This window comes from Ascidiella aspersa, chromosome 6, assembly GCF_963924565.1.
Source record: "Ascidiella aspersa chromosome 6, kaAscAspe10.2, whole genome shotgun sequence".
NCBI classification, from domain to species: Eukaryota; Metazoa; Chordata; class Ascidiacea; order Phlebobranchia; family Ascidiidae; genus Ascidiella; species Ascidiella aspersa.
The window spans coordinates 22,569,206-22,589,104 of NC_139452.1; the positions used below are offsets into that span (position 1 = coordinate 22,569,206).

Sequence of the window (19,899 nt, forward strand, 5' to 3'; positions counted from 1 at the left end):
GATGGCTACACAAGACACCTATAGCACACTTCAAGCGACGCCTTAAATGAGATGTTGGATTCAATGAATTTGCGTGAGTTGGCATAATGCCGTCATATATCGAAAAAAAGGATGTCCTAAGAAATGCTCCAGAACGAGAGGAATACTTCTGATGACGTGCGGTGATTTTTGACACACCATCCTGTGGTACATTCGCGTACGCCAGTTAAGGTATGTGTTAATAGGAATACTTTTCTGAACGACGAACTAAATCAGGGCTCGGAAACAGCTTAATCGACCTCTTAACTCGGTTTCGTAAGGAACGATTTGACTTAGTGACCGTTGACCGATATAGAATATGTGTTTCAACCTATTGTTGCAACATGGGTGCTTTGTAGTTTCGAAGGCGGCCTGGTGGAGATTTGACGAAGGATCCCACAACGCACCAGATGACTGTTCACCTGTTTGGAACCACACGTCATCCCCAGACCCCAAGCTAAGCAAGCATTTGCTTAAAACAGACAGCTAACAATTTCGGCGACAAATTTGAACCGCAAACGTCTACCGTGCTGGTAAAGAGAAATATTTATGTTGACGAATGCTTAAAGTCGGTTGCATAAAGAGGAAGGATTCCAGTTGTTGAAGCAGCTATCAGATATGCTGTCCCGTGGAAAATTCAGTTCGACGAATTCTGGGAGAAGCAAAGTTTAAGGTCGTACGAGTTTAAAGCTTTAACGACGACGCGAGTGTTCAAGTCCTTTGATGAAGTTCGGAATAATTCAAAACATCTGATAGAGTTCTATCGTGATGAACTGAGTCATGTGCCTAAAAAAAGTTATATGTCAGGCGTTTTTAAGGGTGGCTGTGTACAAATGCTGTGCATTGTTTTTTTTGCGTTTTTCAAAAAAAATTAAATATATCTTAAAAATGTGATGTGCTAGAAAAAAAGAAGGTATATTCGGAATCAGCGCTAAATACACCTAAATTAAAATACACACATTCTCGCTAAAAAAATGAAATTTTGTTGCTTAATAAGTTTTGTATTTTATATTAACGTTAATATCTTTATTACTAGAGGGCGCTGTTCAGTTACTAAAAAATCCACTTACAAGGTTTTTTATGTTTTTTACACTATTCTCCAACTAAATATGTAAATCATCTTTTTAAAAAGTAATATTTCAAAGCATGTTGTTTTAAGGAGCAATATTGAGTTTCGTGGGTCGGGGTAGGTGTTTCAAATTTAAAGACAGCCCAACTATTTGAAGAACCTTTACTCGCTATACCTATTCTATTAATATTAACGCCTAACCATATATTGTTGTCCTTCAGTCGTCTTAGTGGGTGTCAGCAATCTGTACATGATGGTGGTATTTAAGTTGAAAATATTCCTTTATATGCAATCCAAACTTCACAATTAACAGTTTGCGGTTTTTCTGGTTCCAAATTTGCTACTGCACAAGCGCACGTCGGACTCGGTACTCGAGTAGTCTTACTTTTAGCCATACTCGAGTTCAGTGTAGGACTCCGCAACCGAGGCAAGTAGCCTATGCCAGTGCTCTTCAACCTTTTTTGGTTTGGTGAACTCTTGAAGTCTTTGCGACGAACTCATGCAACCTTTTTACTTAAAGGTAAACTGTGGTAAAAAACGATTTAAAAAATCATTATGCATATCAGTATGATCATGCCAATTAAACCGAGCGAAGTTTTAAACACTGTCGGTGGTAGTTCGATTATGGCTGCAAGCTGCTTGCGAGTACTACTGCATGTCGTAAAACAGCATTTTTATACATCAGTTGAAACTTACATTTTTTTTTAATATCTTGAATGTAAAATATTAATGGTTCATTAAAAGTTTGTGATGCACCCTTGTATACCTTTTCGTACTGGTTCACCCCATGATTATTTTGGTGAACCCTAGGGTGCACCGTGCACACGGTTGAAGAGCACTGGCCTCTGCCACGCTATACAGATAGACAATTTTAAATCAGTTTACTATTTTACTAGGCAGTGTCGCTAGAAGTCAATTACTATATTAAAAGAGTCTGTAACAAAGAGACCATTGTCTGGCACTTTCCCCAGGTTCTCCTTATGTAATCCATATTTTTCCTCCGTATTGCGTTCCGTCTTATACACAAAGAGGATATTTAACTCAATTATTTTAACGGTTTAGGAATACCGCACCAATACACAAGCGGATGGTATCGCTTTAACAGATTCCAATCTAAGTAGCCACTTCCGTGTTGCACGACAGGTTAGATTTATTTGATAGGCAAACTGATCGTCAGTAGAGTATGGGAGCAACTCAAATGCAGCAGCAAATGTACAAAAACAAGAAAATAAATATTTTCTCTCCCTAAGTTCCAAGCTGGGGTCATGCCCACAAAACTATTTATTTTTTACCTTTTGTATTTTGTAGTATTTTTCGCCTTTTAAAGGCTTTTTTTCGGCCAAAGGAGTCGTCCGTACTATGGTAGGTTACACCGTGTGAACATTTAAATATATGAAGTGGAACTTTTGTCAATTTAGTCCATAAATTCGATTATAACTAGTAATGTTTTATGTGCCCAATAAGTCACGTCTTCTTATAAATTAAGTGTTTTGTGAATGAAAGCAAATAAACGCTATATTTATTAGCGTTTTATGCGATTAAACCTAACGATGTAATTATTAATTTCTTGAATAATTTGTGACGTCACGTTAATATGTATCTTTATGACGTTTTCTCTGTAAACTTTTGTGATTCCTCCTTTAAAAGAAAATCCTATAGATACGCCCCTTAACCTGAAGGCTGTACAAGTATTGTTATTCATACAAAGCACTCATACGAATCTTTTTTCTAAATTTTACTTGTAGCTTAGTTAAATTTTAATTTATGAAAACATAGGATGACAAGAAAAACACCGAAATGAATCCAAAATTTGTCCAAACCAGTATGCGATGCATTATAGTATTGATAAATATTCAAAGGTCGCGGTGTTTATCTTTTCACACAACATTCTACACGCAATCAAGCAGCAAAATAATTTACTTGCTCTAATTCTTTCAGGTCGTTAAACTTTCCAAGTTATATTTTTAAAATGATTACATCACTTCCGAAAAACAGTGAAATCATTTAGTTAATGCGACTATCAGCAGATCAGAGAGGTAAGCAAAATAAACACTGGCCTTGACGCCTAGCCTGGAGCGCAACCAACTGCTGGGCGTTAAGTACTGCAGCATTATATCTTGAAAGCACTGGACTAAGGCGCTACTCTTTTGGTGGTGATGGCCGGACAGAGTATTGTAACGTTGAGTACGAAACGGTGAAATTGGTTGAATATATCTAACGCTGTCGATAGAGTAGGAGCATTGATCCTGTTTTTACAAGTAGACAATAATTCAATTACCGATAGGCGGTGCGACGTTAGCGCAGGTCAGTAAAGTACGAGATCCACTTTGCTTTTCGAAATGTCAACAGATGTCCGGCCAAATCGCATTTGCATCGAGTAACAGTGCAGAAACATTGTCGACAACCGTTTTTTCGTTCGATTCCTGGTGCGTGACTGTCTCATTCAAGCAGATCCGACAACGTCTCTGAGTCGCAGCTAGCGTCCTGTAGACGTTTGTTCTCGCTTGGTGGTCCTCACCAAGGCCGCACAGAGACGCGCTTGATGAGGTAGCCAGTTGCTTTTGTTGTCGGTGAACACAGAGATAGTATAGGTTTCCTTCGACGAGTGATAGATAGCAGAGCAAGCGATTAGCCAGGTTGCTATACGAAATTAGGAATTTTGATGTAGCGTGATTCTCGTTATAAGGCCGGCGAGTTTTATTTTGCTAAGACAACCAAAACATTGGCGATTTCCGTATACCTAAACGCTTCTGTTGCGCAGAAGTGATTTACACAGGAATATGATTGAATGACTTAATTTCAATCCATAGCTCATTGGAGTGTTGCCAGTGGTTTCGCCTTCTCGTTGCAATTTAACGAAGAAGTTTCTCGAACTGCAAGGTTTGTTGCTTTACTGACTTGGCTGGCATTAATATATATAACCTCTTATCCGCATCTATTTGTAAATTGTCAATCACAATATGTGTAGTGTGGATAAAAGTAACACCAAGACGGTCGTTTACTTGTTTTTCTGCCTGTCTGCTGCATTAGTTTAAATATCGCCATTCAAGGGAAACGTGATTATTCTGTAATTGTGTTTTTGTGACAGATATTGGCAAAAGTCTGATCATTAAATCATGATTATATTGGCATCTTGTTGGCGGTGCTCGACAAGCAATCGTTTTCTGATTCGTTCCATTCGATGGCTGTGCAATGTTTTGACCTTTCTTACTCTTTTGACAATACCAAGTAAGTTGCTTCTTTTCTGCTTTGATTGATGATTATTATTTGTAAGGAACAATTCGACACAATGCAACAGCATATTGCAGGGAAAACCTGCTACAAACGGTAACAGAAATTTATTTCGGTTTAAATCAAACACATATTAGTCAACTATATGATGTGTAACCATGGCCAATTTCTAATGGGTTTTATTTAAAATGCAGTACGTAACCCAGTCTATATTTTATGCATGATTTCAGATGTGCAGGCACAAACCCGACCTCGCTTAGTTTCAATCGCCTACAACAAACACCTCGACATAGGCCTGCCGTTCGACTTTGTCGATCGCACAAACTTCTCCGACCACGAAAAGCTTTCGGCACCTGGATTTAACTTCTTGTGGTTGATACATTCGCGTATGAACAGCCAGCAGGCTCAAGCCGGGCGCGGTACCGATGCCGTTCACGCAAAAGGGTCGTACAAGTTAGGCTCAGGTGCTCGGCTACAATCAAGCATGTCGCGCAAACTGCTGCGACTTTTAAAAGTTCCGTACATACCGCAGCAAGACAGTTCCGAGGCGTTGGGCAACGCCGCCAACGCGAGCGATTCAAGTGGAACTCTTGAGGTAAATCAAATCCTTTCCGGTGGTCATATCGGTTTTGAAATGGAATTCCGGATCGACAACTCTTCAGGCAGCGGGTGAGTGGCTTTTTCACTGCCCACTCTTATTGTGATCACAACAACACTTATAGGCGTGAAGCACAGCGCCGTAACAAGTCTGTTACAAACCCAGTCGTTAAAACTAGTTTCGTGTAGCGTCATGTCACTACTTGAAACCTCCCTGAATCCTTGCAGATTAAAGGTAACCTTTTGGACGACCCACAATGAGTGCAGTAACGTTTGGTGTGGCGCCTTTGCGTCACAGTATATTGTGTAAACACGGCCGCAAACCGTTTCCCCCGGCACAACCCACCCGAGACCTAACCCCATAATTTGAAAGCGCTAAATCCGATCCCTAATCCTCCACACTTGCCCATCGCGCTTTCACACCTTAAACCTCAGCAGGCTGGCAAGAGTTTGTCCCTATCCGGAAACATTCGATTTGGAGAGATTACAACATTCGCGTATGGAGAAGTGAGCGAATTCCAGCTACAAATTTGGGTGGGCCGACCGATTTAGAGGCTAAAAATAGCTCGCCCCGTTACATATGTTGGTTCAACTGATTTCCCAAATGTTAAGGTAGTTACAGACACGAGTTAGACGGCAAACACAAACGACAATGTTTTTTTTTAATTATCCACTCAAAAAAGCTTCCAAAACTGAATATAGGTGATCCGACGGTAGCGTTTTACCTTCGGAAATAGCGTTTAAGTTCTTGTTGGTGCAGTCTGTCACACTCGTGGTTGTGTTGTCTATCCTTTCGGTTTTTTTATAAACTTTAAAGGTATTTTTTTTTGTATTTTTTTAAACCTTTCAAAACCTTGCTTCAATTAAAATAATCGCACTTGAAACAGGTACATAATAACCGGACGTTCGATGGATAATTACCGGCGCTGGACCAGACGGCGTTCAGTACCGCTTACTAAGACGACTGGAAGTCGCAAATCGAAGAGAAAGTCGAAGGGCCGAGACCAAAACTCGCCAACTTGGTTCGGCTTGTATTGCAAAATGCTCAACCACAGCTACAACCTCCAGTTGGAATACTACAGCACGATTTCAGGCGAAAAGTTAAAGTTCACCATTAACCTTCTCGCCGAAGGATTTCGCTTCGGAGACTGGAATAAGTAGGCTGAACAAGTTTTAAAGCATATGTTGTAATACCGAAACGCCCTAATGCAAAACTTATTAATAAATCTTACCAATTCGAAAAACATACCAAGTGATGTGACGTAATCCTATCATACATGCTATTTATGAATAGACTTAAGTCTTTGAGTCGAAAGGTTTTTTTTGTTCTAAATAGAGATATGCCCTTTTCAGTATAGTAATTTAAAATTGCAAGGTTTGATACAAAATTTAATATAGTCTAACCAATATCATATATACCGCATAACACAGTTATTTTAGTAACCCAAAATGAACACATATTCCTGTGTAAATCACTTAAGTTCATCTGAATCTCTTTTTCGTTGTCGAATAATAATAATATTGACTTGATAACCTTTATGCGCAAATCTTATTTACTATAAAGCAAATTTTAAAATCAATAATAAAACGTGTTTAGATTTAAAGAGACCCAAACTTTTTTGTGTAACTATTTCCAACTTTTCAACGAAATTTTAATCCGAAAAGGTTTGGTAATTGTTTGTTTCCGTTAAAAATTCTTTCCATTACGTCGTTTGGGTTAGATTTTTTTGTTCCGCCAAACTACCGATTTACTCTCAGATTCTCTGATTTATTCGCATACCTTGGCCCCCGACCTGTAGTTGCCGCAGGCACTGCGAACTGTTAATCCGGCCTTTGGCAACAGCGATTTGCATGAATTATCGTCGGCGCTTTGTCTTTCAGGTTGGCTACGCGCATAGACTACGAATTAAACATCGTTGATTTCTGGCTGAATTGCAGCCATACAAGAATTATTCCCTCGTTGCTCAATCGTTCAATTAACAACACTTTCTTTCACGTGTTTCGACTTCTAACACACACACCCTCGATCGACAGACCCGTACAAGTCAGTAAATATTCTAAAAATTAAGTAATTTATACCTTTTACCAACAGTACAATCAGATTTTTCTTTTGAATAATAGAATTTGCCTGAATTCGAATGGTTAAAAACAAACAATTTTAGTTACACATATAGAACTTAGTAAACCGAAAATCAGTTTGTTTTGATCTTACGTAATATAATCTTATTTAAACATGATCTATTTCAATGGGACCAAGTGTAGGCCTATTTATTATTTAACATCAAAACAAACTGATTTTCGGTTTACATACTTTTGATTTTCGGTTTACATACTCAGTCATTAATAAGTTCTAGTCATTTAAAAGAGAAATATATTTCGCCATAAAATTAGGTATCATCAGTCTCTTTATTCGAATGATGCACTAACTTTTTAGAATCATTCGAATTAAGAGACTGACGATGCCTTATTTTGTGGCGAAATATATTTCTCTTTTAAATGACTAGAACTTATTAATGACTGACTTTGTCTAAGACAGAAAAGTCTAAAAAATATTTGTAGAAACATTTAACATTTAGGTGACTTATATATTCAAGCCTTTTATTAGCAGTGATATATATTGGTTGTGGTAAAGTGCTCGAAGAGTTGCATAATTTCGTAGCGTTTCTGTTTTACCGCGTTAGTTCAATACAATTTCAAAAGTTAAATATACAAGCAAAAATTAAACTGTACCTGGTACACGGATTACTCAACGTTAAATACGAGCTTAACGTAGTCCAACCATCGCTCAACAAAATGTCAAATCGGCCATTTGGGAAAACACATGTGTGGCAAAAACGGTTAAACCCAAATATGTGAAACATTTAAATCCCTCCGGGAATGTTGAATAAGATCTACAGTGAAAAGTAGGTGAACCAGTGTAGAACAAAAATAATTACGCAATAGCTGTTTTGACGGTGTTTAATTAAGTACTTTATTCTTATTTTTTCGCAGGTGAGCTTTCGTTCTTTGGTGGTATCGGATGGACAAGCGGCGTCCGCTCCAAAACAATGCTTTAGTTTACCTGCAGTCGGTAAGCTTTTTGTCGTTATGTTAACCAAGAAAGCTGTGATATTCTTATTGCGTCCAGTTTTTTTTTTGTCCTTCAGGAATTTATGTGCTTTTTTAGCAAAACTGCGTCACTGTGTAATCTAATGGGAAAAGTGAGACTTTTTCCTGATTTTTTATATTGTTTTTAATCGTTTAGTAATTGCATTCAAGCTATAAACGAAGATTGCGCTAATAGGGTTTGTTTCTTTTTTGGTAAACTGACTGCTCATAGGCTAAATATAAATAAGGCAATCCAAATGAGTAAGCGCAAGATTGCGAAAGCTAAAATGGCAAGTAAGCCTATACTGAACTTTTTAGTATTTAAAATAAGAACATGGGACATATATATGTTACGAAAAAGGTAAGGACGTACTCGGGTATAAAAGGAAATGTGCATTCCATAAAAAAGGCATTTATAAAAGTCACGTAATCATATTACTCATATATTCGTTCAACAAATTTCTAAAGAAAACAAAGAACCAAAATTTTACTAAACAACAAGTTATATTTGTTTTTTATCATTCGCTAGTTTTAGTGTCTTGCATTTTTGTTTGCATTATTTTAAATTTTGTTGTGGCCAATTTTAAACCATACTATAAATATAAAGAATACGTTCTAAAAAGAATATATGCAAACGAAAGACGTACCTAAATCACTTGAAACCAATTCTACCTAAGATTAGGCGATTTTGCATGATTTTAATATATCTGTTTTTTCCGTAATAACTTTTAAACTTTTACTCAAGTAAGCCAAGGCTTTTTTCACAAACCTAAGTAGTGTTTATTATAGTTTAAATTAATGGCATTTTTTGTGTCGTGTTCATTAACTGTTTACAAATTTACGCCAAATATCACTTTTAGTTAGAATCCGTCATACTTTTATATACTTTTCTAATTCTATTATAATATCGATTTTAATAAAATATCAATGCAAACTTGAGAATAAATTTTATTGTCGCAACAGAAAGCTTGGTTTATTGGTAAAAAACACCCAAACAGCTAGTCATTATACGTGCGAAACCCAGCCGGCACCTGTATTGTAGTACTATAAAAAAGTCAATTAAACGGCGACCTTATACCACGCAGCGTGCAGCGGCGGACGGGTGTTCATGGAGTGTGGGCCAAGTTGCGAGCAGAAGTGTACCAACACCAAGCGCTTGTCGCTGCATTCCTGCGCGGCCATGTGCGTCAGGGGCTGCCACTGCCCGGTGGGCAAGGTGATTGACCGGGGGCAGTGCGTACCGGTGTCTAACTGCTCGTGCAGAATCGGCAGCACGCACTACGCCGCCGCCCAGCAGAAATTCATCAACAACGAAATGTGGTGAGTTCTGGCTGGTGCCCTTGTGTTTGTGTGTGAGGGTTTGACGTGTTTCCAGTTATCGCTTGGTGGTTGGCCAAGGGGAATTCGTTTAACCTCCTCGCGCAAAAGACGGGGTGCTTTGTTTTTGGGGCGGAGTGGAAAAAGCGCACCTGGCACGGTGTCATGACATGACTCACATGAACCCCGCAATAAATCATTAAAAACTGTTCGAACTATCGCAGCACATTCGAGTTTCGGTCTGATAAATACCTCAATAGTAATATGAGTCATTGCTAATGATTAATTTTAAAACCTATAGTGTTAATCAGTGTTGTAATGACTTAAGTCATTGGCATTGACTTGACTTAAGTGCTCTTATGTCACTGTTTACAAATGACTTGACTTGACTTAAGTCTTTTGACCAAAATGACTTGACTTGGACTTAAGTCTTTTGGACAGATGACTTGACTTTGACTTGTGTCATATTGTCAAATGACTTTCGTTAAGATATATTTCATGTTTTGCACATTAAACACTTCTATTGCTGTATATTGCGTTTGTGTTATTTTTTTAGTTAAATTGTTGCTTATAATCGGTCAAGTTTGCCAAATTTAAGAGTTTAACAGTTAACAGTTTACCTTTATGTCAATGGCATGACTTAAAATTGACTTGCCCTCATAATGACTTGACTGGGGCTTGACTTGGGCAACCGATGACTTGAACGGGGACTTGACTTGTTATTTTTGCAAAAGACTTCACTTGGACTTAAGTTATTGTTTTAAATGACTTGACTGGGACTTAAGTCATTTCAAAATCACCTGTTTACAACGCTGGTGTCAATAAGTTGGTATTCCTGCGTATTTTGTATTTCAAACAAGAATGAAAAAATGCAGAAAATATATGCTAAAAGAGCTGCTTTGATTTTCATCGATACTGGAGACGTTCTGCTTACCGTCGTTCAATCTGTTGACAATATACGAAAATAAACGCATTTCATGTTTCGCTCGCTCAAGAGTCGGCCAATTTGACTTGTGTAGCAGAACGCACATTGAAGCGATTATCCCCATAACGTTTTCCACGACGACGGATCGTGGCGCAAAAAGTTATATACCGGGCCTGTTTGCGTTCTACAGTACGTGTAGGAGAGGCGAATGGAAATGCTTCGCCATTGCTGAGATGACCCGGACTCCCAGCAATAGGACGATATTCAAAGGGAACTCAACAGTCCTGACGTGCGCCGTTACCGGAAATCCACTGCCAGAAATACGCTGGTCGACGCCGCCCAATGCCGCATATAGAACAGGTATGCTGCGGATACAACTTCTGTGTGCTTCCGATTATGAAAAATAACAACAATTAAAAAAAAAAACTTAAATAAAATTGCATATACGGGACACACAGTACGGATCCGACTTTATTCGTAGATAAGTACGGTATAAATGGAATCGTAACATCGTGTTCACCGAATCAAATTGAAGCAGGATCATCTACGTAATATACTTTCAAAAAACATAAATCAAATTAATGTTTGCATTTGTTACAGCCATTTTTATCCACTTCTGTATAAGAAGAGTTCAACAAAATTTGTTTTAACACCTCTCATTCAGATACGATTTTTGGAGTAAAGTATATAAACGTTGTGGATAGATTAGTGAGCTATTGCGGGCAACTTTGACGGTACCTTGATGTCGGAGTCGTTTCGAAAAGGGCAAGCGTCAACCTCTGTATGTTTTGTCACTCGGCAGAAAGAGCAAACGGCAACCGGCTGTCGCGGCTATTTTTAAACAACGTCACCCGAAATGAATCCGGCTTGTACTCATGCGTGGCGAGGCGTGATTTCGACGGTTGGACGGCAAGCTCAGTGGCACGGGTTGACGTCATCTCGCCACCTGTGGTTACCTTGCCCGACACCATATCTCTGACCTTGGGGTAAGATGCATTATAGACCCGGCAGCGCTAATCCCTTCGCCCGCCTGTTTAACGACTGCTCGTCTTTTTCGACCTCAGGAGCCCTACCGCTGAGATGGACTGCGTCACAGACGGCATGCCTCCGCCCAGAACCGCGTGGATAAAGTTTAGATCAAAACTACCGCCCGGCTACAGCGTTTCGATTGAGCCCGCTGGGGTGTTTCGGCTGCACCTGGTCAACGTAAGTATTGGCTGATGCAAACCTTTACACACATTTTACCCGATTTTATAAGCTCCTAATTTTCTACAAGTCGATAAGCGACGATGAACTTAAGATATTACCGGTGCTTAGTAAAAATAGATTTTTAATAAGGTCCTCAAAAGGTGATTAGTGTAGTATAGGTGTTGAAAAACACAAAGCGACAGAAACGCAAAAAATACCAACGTTAATGGATATTATTATTGTAGGCCGCGTGTTCTAAAAAAGCCAAGGATAACAATTATTTTTTTCAGAAAATCTCATTTAAAATAAATCCACAAAACAGTCAGTCCAATTAAGTGATGCACACAACAACGTCGCCAACTTATTTTTTCAGATTAGCCGCTCGTTCGCCGGCGTGTATCTATGTGTTGCAAAAAACAAGGCGGGATACAGCTTCAAAAAAGTTACTGTGGTCGTGAAGTTGCCGCCGCCAACTAGCGTCTCGTTTCGCCGGCACCCAGTCAACTTGGTCATAAGACGAGGACGCACTGCTATATTTCCATGCCGGGTAAAGGTTCAACGTTTTTATTGACAAACTTTGTGATGTGCAAGGAGTTGCAAAGCTGTCGTTTAGCAGAGTTTTTTTTTTGCTTCTAGTATATTTTTCAAAACATACTGGCATATTTCTATTTTCTAGTACCTCTTTAAAATATACAAACGTTTTATTTGGTACCACTTTATAATGTAGAAAGGTGTAGCCGGCTCATAGAAAACTCTACCTTTTAAAACAGGTGTGGCCGAGTATGGTTTCTAATACACCCGGCAAGGGAGCCGACGCTTAAAGTCCAATAGATTTTTTTTGTTTAGGTTAAGTAAACAATAGTCCCGCATAGTGCTTTCGCGAGTCGCTGGTGGCTCCAAAGTTATATACCAAACAACACACATATAAAAAAGTTTTACATATTTTTAAATTGGTAGGATTGTGGAAGGGGCCCAACTTTGGGTTTGACTTGGTATGGAATAAATCTATGGTCTGAACCCGACAAGGTTTTTTCGACATGCCAAAGTACAACACGGCGTACTGTATAGCCTAGTTGTAGGAATTGTTGATGCAATGTCAAAAGTTGGTAAAATGTAACTTCTACCAATGAAATACTATTATTTGATTCAACCGATTCGGTTTAAACCTTAAAGGGTGCCTGGGACTCTAGAAAAATTCACAACTAAGAAGTCTACTGCACTATTTACAAATTGTTATCACTATGTTTTGTCTGAGGTTCGTTCCCTGGTACTAACGCCTGGAGAATTACGCTGAAAATATATTGTTTTCACTTCTGACCTATTCGGCAGATATTCGATCACCTGCCTACTACGAAAGTCACGTGGTACAAGGACGGGCGCCCTCTAATGGCAAACGGCCGGCGTATTGTGAAGCAGACTTACCAGTTGGTAGTGCGAAAAGTTTCGGTTCGAGACGCCGGTACCTACACTTGCTCTGTTGATCAAGGTGACAACGAGCCTATGAAGAGATCTGCACAACTTACACTCAAAGGTATAGGCCTGGGGTTCCCAAACTTTTTGGGGGGGCTGTGGTCGAAATGTCTATTTAATAGCGATTAGTGGCTCACATGTGCTTTCAAGATGTTATTAAGCGCTTCCTCTAACTCGAAACTGTAAACTCAGAAAAAAACAAACCCAAATTCGCTTGAAAAATGGTTGGCAATTTTGCTATTCACCCAATTTGAACTGCTATCTCCAACACAGCAGCTAAAACTCATTGTTGGGAGACAATGACCTTTCTTGCTAAATACATATTGTGTTTCAAAACAAAGCGCATAATATCTGCAGTATAACAAAACTGTAGAATCTGTTCAAATGGCTTTGTGAAAATGTCTTGGTGGCCTAGTACTGGGCCATGGCCCACAGTTTGAGACCACTGGTATATGCAAATGCAATATAATAGTGCTCTACAGCAGTGGTTCTCAACCGCCGGTCCGCGGACCGGAACCGGAAACATATTACAATTTTATGTCTCAAGTGCAAAATGAAAGATGTTGAAGGTTTGTCCATCAAATTTAGAACTTCGCCAGTTTTGCTATTTGTTGTATTGTGACGTAACATAGAGTTAATGTCTACTTTGGTCGTAGGTCACAATGCTACAAGTGTTGTGCCCAACTGTTTAAAAATAGGCTACAACTCGTTCAAGTCTTAAACTTTAAGACCAGTTGTATATGAAAAACTTCAATAGAACCACGTATAACGCGTATGATATCAAAAAGACAGCAGCAGATTGCTCATTAAATTGAAGTTTCCGTTATTAGCTTTTAAGTTGCATACTTTTGTCGTAATTAGATCTTGGGTTGAGTTTTATTTTTAAAGGTCTACCTGTCCGCACACTTTTTTTTTTAATTTTACCGGTCCGTAAGCTAAAAAAGGTTGAGAACCACTGCTCTGCAGTGTCATTTGGCATCCTTTTTGCCAGAGGTTCATTTCGGACTACCCTAAATTCTAAGGCTCTCTGAACATCAAAAGCATCGTTTCAATTTAGTTATTGAATACTTCAAAGCATTACATTATGCTAATTTCCCTAATCGAATTAATGCTTGAGTTTGTTTTGCTTGTGCGATGTTTAATTGTTCTTCAGCAACAGCATTTCTACGAGCGAAGTTCTGAAGCGGAAAGCAAGCCTGCTTATAACACTTTTATTCATAAACAGCGTTTAAGTCTTGAGAAGATCTAAGACAAATGCTGGAAATATCAAGCTTTATCGTAAAATCCCCACCGCATCCGCACGTATTGACAAAACTGCTATTTCTGACACACAGGTCCACGTCGTAAAGCGTCTGCGGTTTTCCAATGTTTTTCGTTTGTCACCAAACGTCGCTGCACCCTTTTCCACTCGAGTGGCCGCCGCCTTTTCATCAGCATTACTTAAAACGATAAGACGCTTACAGGACGGTTGCACGACCGTCGACCGCGCATATACATCACGGATTTCTGTTTAGAGCTAATTCCGCGCCGCCGAATAAAGCAGATAATATATTTCGACGGGCTTACAGGCGTTGGTGGTACGGCGGGCGCGCCACCAACGTGCATTCTACCCGCCGTTGTTGAATTAGGTTGACAATGGCAACGCACCGTCATCCATCAGCGAGTGATGCCGGTAAACTTGCGGTCGTTTTTGCTTCCGCATCTCGCCTGTTATTTTCGCTTTTCTTGCCCTCTCGGTCGTAGAGTCGATTTCGTTTCGTGATCTGTTCCGTCTTTGCGGTCTGATGACGTGGGCTAACACTTTTGATAGCTCCCTGCCTTGGGGCGTGATCCTACGCAGCGCTGGTGGCTCTTCGGGGGGTACTTACATGGTTCGAATTTCGTGTAAGTTTTATTTCCATAAGTGTAAACCTATGTTGAACTGAATATGCGATAATAGAAATCACCTTGAACCTTGCAAGATAAAAGTCGACCTTAATTCCTGATCAGTAACAGCAAAATACTCTAACAAAACTAGCAATTCAGGTCAGACACAATAACCAGATCTAAACAGAGACGTACAACGAACATAGGACTTTTGTCATTGACTGCTTTAAATCTTGAGTCACGCGTCGAAACAATAATTGTGGATTTACAATCTTGTAATATCCTTCGAAATGAAAGAAACACTGGATTAAATTATTACGTCAGCTTCTCTAGAGAGACCTAAATCCCAAAACCAGCCGTAAATAGATTATTATTATTTGAGAAAGGCGTTTCTTGTGACGTAATTTTAATCGCCTTCAATAAAGATCAGCAAACCGCTTTCTTGATTGGTAACATTTTCGCCTACAGTCGCTTTATAAATTGCCCTGCAAACAATACGCTACTTTGTATTAAGAGGTATATTTGAAATGAACAAGTATATTAATCAAATCGTGCATTGACATTTTGGAGAAAACGATAAACATCAATACAACGTAACAAGTTATCGCATTAATTTTCCAAATCCTTATCTAAGGAACAAAAGAATGACAAAAACATTTTTCGCACTTCAGCGAAAATTTATGAACAATTAATTGACTAGTTATTTGACTGGTTCAGCGCTTGGTTTAAAGTTTATAATGTGAAACGTTTCAGATAATGGGTAAAGCACTACCGGAAATAGATAGCGCAATGCACGGATAAGTGCGGTAGTCTTGTCAACAAACCTATAATAAAGGACTGATGTTTAGATCGTGTGGTTGATGAAGCAGTCAATTTACTGTTTTGTTTGTGTTCATAATCTACTGTTGGATCTCTTGCTTATAAGGACCAAACCAAAAAACGTCATTTGGATTGCTACTATATGCTTTATGATGGAACATATTAGGTGATAAATGTACAATTTTGTTTTGCGCTTTATTTGTTGGACTTGTTAATATACGGGTTTAGTAGTTATAGTTTGGCAGACAAATGCTACCATTTCAAGTTCTTCTTGATAATGCATATCGTCATTTTCGCAGGCAGGTTTTCACGTTGGTCTTCGTGGTCAAAGTGCAGTGCGTCTTGTGGCGCTGCAACCCGGAGCAAAACAAGACACTGCTCCGGGCACCAATCAAACAAGTTCACGTGCAGGGGCAAGCGCAAAATAGTGAAGAATTGCAAATTGCAGGTTTGTCCAGGTACAAGCCTTATATATTAGCAATACCTATCATTACATGTTTTGTAACATTGTATTTTCTGCTTAAAGTCTGCATCACCCTTTGATGTATATACGAGCATAAATCTTGAATGGGTCCTGCTTTCGCAGGTGTTTGTTCAAGCTACGGAGACGCAAGCTATACCACCTACGACGGTTACCATTTTAATTTCCAAGGGGATTGCGGCTACATTCTCTCAACAGACACTTTCTCGGAGCATTTCAAGGTACGTTTGTACAATGAACAATGCACAATGCTGCTGTAGGGAACAGAACGGATATTGTCGAAGCGGTTTGTCAGTATGTTTTTTCGTTTGTAGATTGTCCAGTACAGCGTTGCATGCGGGGTTCACTTAAGCTGCACAGAGAGCGTCACGGTCCTACTGAGGTTTCCTAGTCTTTCGGCGTACGTGGAGATACGCCGTGATCGGTCGGTGTTAATTAACCGCGTGCCGATTACAATTCCATACGTGTCGGCGGTGGGAACACCCAACATGCTTACAGTCGCCCAGGTCAGTTATCTTTCCTCAGATCAAAATCTGTCCGCTCGTTTGCGCGGCGAAAGTAAATAGCATTATCACAAAGCAACCGCTCGTCGAGTGCTTTCCTTTAAAGCTAATGTGGTGGGGATAAGTTTGCTTTCTTTCTTGTTGAGAATAACCAGCAGGCGTCCATGTTGGAAAATAAAAGTCGGGCCAAAGCGTATACGAAGTTAGTTTACAAAAACAAAACCAGATACATTCGATATAAATATCTATCATATAAAACAAACTAATTTCGGTTTGATCTTTAGTTTTTTAATGTACAGAATACAATAAATACTACATTGCCTAAAGGCTGAATGTACAAAGTATAAAGCTACTTTCGGTAGGATTACACTAAGCTTGCTGAATTTCTTCGAAGTGGCATTTAGTTTATTCAGCCTCGCCTTTTAACTTACATGTGTCAGACCCTACCTAATTTATGAGGTGTGGGCAGCATTAATGGCTGACTCACAGTGCCTTCGTGAAGTAAATGAAGCGAGAAACTTTAGCAGTCGCGTTTATACGGTAAATATTCAAGGATAAGTGATTTACCATAAAGTTTAACTGGCCTTAGTACGGTTTTAAATATGAGTTTAAACGTGCAACAATTTTTACTTGATGGCGAAACTAATATGTCTATACGAACAATGTTTTTAGTTTCTTTAAAAATTATATCATAAACCATGGTCACCAGACTGTTGACAATTCACATTTTCTAGTTTAAAACAAATGATATTGTGATTTTTCTATTCACCTTAGCTAGATGTTGTCTTCAGTTGCTATCTGAACCGTTTGAACTTTAAATAAACAATAAAAAAAAAAATTAAATTGAAAAATTAATATATTCTTATTAAAATTCGTTGTGTCAAAATGACTTTCTAATGACTGTAGTTACTGTATCGCGAAGAAATGTTTGTGGATTTTACGCCAGATGGAGTAAGAGCTTTCAAACAAAGTGTGTATTAATGAGCGAAGTTGGTGGCACAGTGTGTAATTGAATTTAGGATAAAATATCTGTTGACATATCGAGGTATAAGGTGTAATGCACTATGTTGTTTTTTTAGTCTGTTGAATGAAACGCTTTTTGTCTTCAATTTCGTTGTGGTAGATTTCTTTAGATTTTCATCAAAATTCCGTTTTCTATCTTCGACGGATCAAGGGTTTTGTTTGGGAAATGTGTATTTTTTTTAAGCGCACAATTTCTTGAAAATACAAAAAGTATTTCTAGAAGACGGACACTGTCCCAAACTATATAAATATGTATAAAAACTTTATTAACCAAAAAACATTGATCAAGATAAAAAGGAGGGTTTTTCAGGCTTTCTTCTAAGTCGTCAGCAAAACTCTCAAGAAAATGTCTGGTAATACTTTTTTTTAAACTGCTAATTCACTTATCCGATCAAGTTGAACTTTATGGTGGTACTATAGTACTACGAACATTGTAACGCTCAAACTATACAAATAAATATGAAAAAAACTTCATTGACTAAAAAACGTGGAGAAAGATAAAAAGGATGGTTTTTCAGGCTTTGTAATCAATCGTCAGCAAAACTCACAAGAAAATGTCTGGTAAACTTTTTTAAACTGCCATTTCATCCAATTAGACTGAACTTTATAATGGTACTACGAGCATGGTAACGCACAAAAAAAACATACAAACCCAATTCGGGTCGAATTCAAACCTCGCTTTGCACACAAGTGACGAAATGGGGCGTGGGGCACAAGTAAGTCCCCGCCCCGGATGCGGCCCGAATCTCCGGTTAAGCGCCGCTGTTATCGCTCCATTCATCAAACAGATCGGCCTGTACCTTGTGCTGCGTGTGGGCGAGTTGCTGGAAGTCCGCTGGGCGATTCCGCTCCAGATGTACGTGCTCGTGTCGGGCCAATACAAGCGGAAGATCGCCGGTCTTTGCGGCAACTTCAACGACATGGACAACGACGATCTCAAGAGCAAGGACGGCGAGGCAGGCGACAACATGCTCCAGTTTGCGCACAGCTGGTCCGAGCCCAAAGGAGGCACCAACACCACGTAAGTAGAACAAATGTGCGCGCTCACTGACTGCTGCATGTGAGATACGTCATTAAGTCATGATCGGTACATCTTGCATACAGAAGTAGGTATCATTTTTAACGTTTGGAATAGCTCTTTATTCATTTTCAACATCGTGCTATTCTAAATATTCAAAATGATGCCCATGGCATCTGTATGGGCTTTGATATTTCTAATATGTCTTACTACAAAAGTCCAACCATTATGCTCTAAAGATTCATCTTGCGATTTAAAAGTTTCCGATCAAGTAGATTTGTTTATTTTTTCTGTGCTCGGACCCCCTTTATGTATTTCCTACATTTGACCACCGATTTGGGTATTTATTTGTCAGAGCAAATCCGGGGACATCTCCTCCCTGAAAACTACAGTCTTTTTTATTTTACCTACTTCAACGATGTGTTATTTTTGTATTTTATTTTGTATATATTTTTTCTGTTTAGATTTTACGATCGCAGTCACTGTGGGCTTGATAAAACGGTTATCCCGCCTCGCCAAAGAATTTATCTTATCGATTTAAGAAGTGCGCTTCGGCGACTATTTTGCCTTTTTTCGAATCAATATTTTTTTCTAACTTGATAATAAACTGCAAACCCAAAAAAGGTCGGGTCGGTCGACATCATCTTGATTATGACGTTTCGATACTATCATCTTCAGTTAATGTAGTTCGTATTGAAATGTCTTAATCAAGATGATGTAGATATATTGACCTTTTTGGCTTTGCAATTTATTCTCAACCACAATACAGATCCGTGCATAGTGTACCCCAATATTTTTTTCTATTTTTCACAACTATGGCCTATAGCTGCTCATACGTGCGAATGGTGGACAACTCTTGTACACGAGTTGCGGCAGCCAAGAGGACTCGTGCCCGTGACGTGTGTTCCTATCTGGACGAGGAACGCTTCCGCGAATGTCACCGAGTCGTTTCGCCTGAGCGCTTCAAATCGACCTGCGCCAGCGACATCTGCGCTTCTCCCATGCAGGTATATTTACGGTCGACACAACTTAGTTGGTGCTCGTCGCGGCGAGCGCGATAAATCGGACTCAAAGCTTGGAACAGTGCACTTTTGTGCGCCGGTCCGATCGCCTGATTACTATGCATTCTGTTCCTGGTGCGTTATCAATTCGATCCGAAATTGCGGCAGCGCTAATATACACCGCTTCGAATAGGTGATGTCATATCCTAAATGGTTTAGCGGCTTCGATGCTTAGCATGTCATTTTTAGACTTGTGGTTGTCAGCAGGCTACAAGCGTATACATCT

At 39.2% G+C, this 19,899-nt stretch overlaps 1 protein-coding gene across 1 annotated transcript in view; it reads left to right on the forward strand.

Annotated features, from left to right (window-relative positions):
- Positions 1-3,656: 3,656 nt before the first annotated feature.
- LOC146140822 (uncharacterized) overlaps positions 3,657-19,899 on the forward strand; it is a 29,968-nt gene continuing 13,725 nt past the window's right edge. The window contains exons 1-17 of the mRNA XM_083391262.1: positions 3,657-3,967; positions 4,176-4,315; positions 4,549-4,987; positions 5,803-6,072; positions 6,797-6,959; positions 7,907-7,985; positions 9,088-9,322; positions 10,435-10,604; positions 11,047-11,230; positions 11,309-11,450; positions 11,806-11,979; positions 12,762-12,963; positions 15,887-16,045; positions 16,174-16,289; positions 16,383-16,574; positions 18,383-18,615; positions 19,439-19,619. Coding sequence (XP_083247388.1) covers positions 4,204-4,315; positions 4,549-4,987; positions 5,803-6,072; positions 6,797-6,959; positions 7,907-7,985; positions 9,088-9,322; positions 10,435-10,604; positions 11,047-11,230; positions 11,309-11,450; positions 11,806-11,979; positions 12,762-12,963; positions 15,887-16,045; positions 16,174-16,289; positions 16,383-16,574; positions 18,383-18,615; positions 19,439-19,619 — 3,051 coding nt within the window. The 5' untranslated portion in view covers positions 3,657-3,967; positions 4,176-4,203. The remainder of the gene's footprint in view (positions 3,968-4,175; positions 4,316-4,548; positions 4,988-5,802; positions 6,073-6,796; positions 6,960-7,906; positions 7,986-9,087; positions 9,323-10,434; positions 10,605-11,046; positions 11,231-11,308; positions 11,451-11,805; positions 11,980-12,761; positions 12,964-15,886; positions 16,046-16,173; positions 16,290-16,382; positions 16,575-18,382; positions 18,616-19,438; positions 19,620-19,899) is intronic.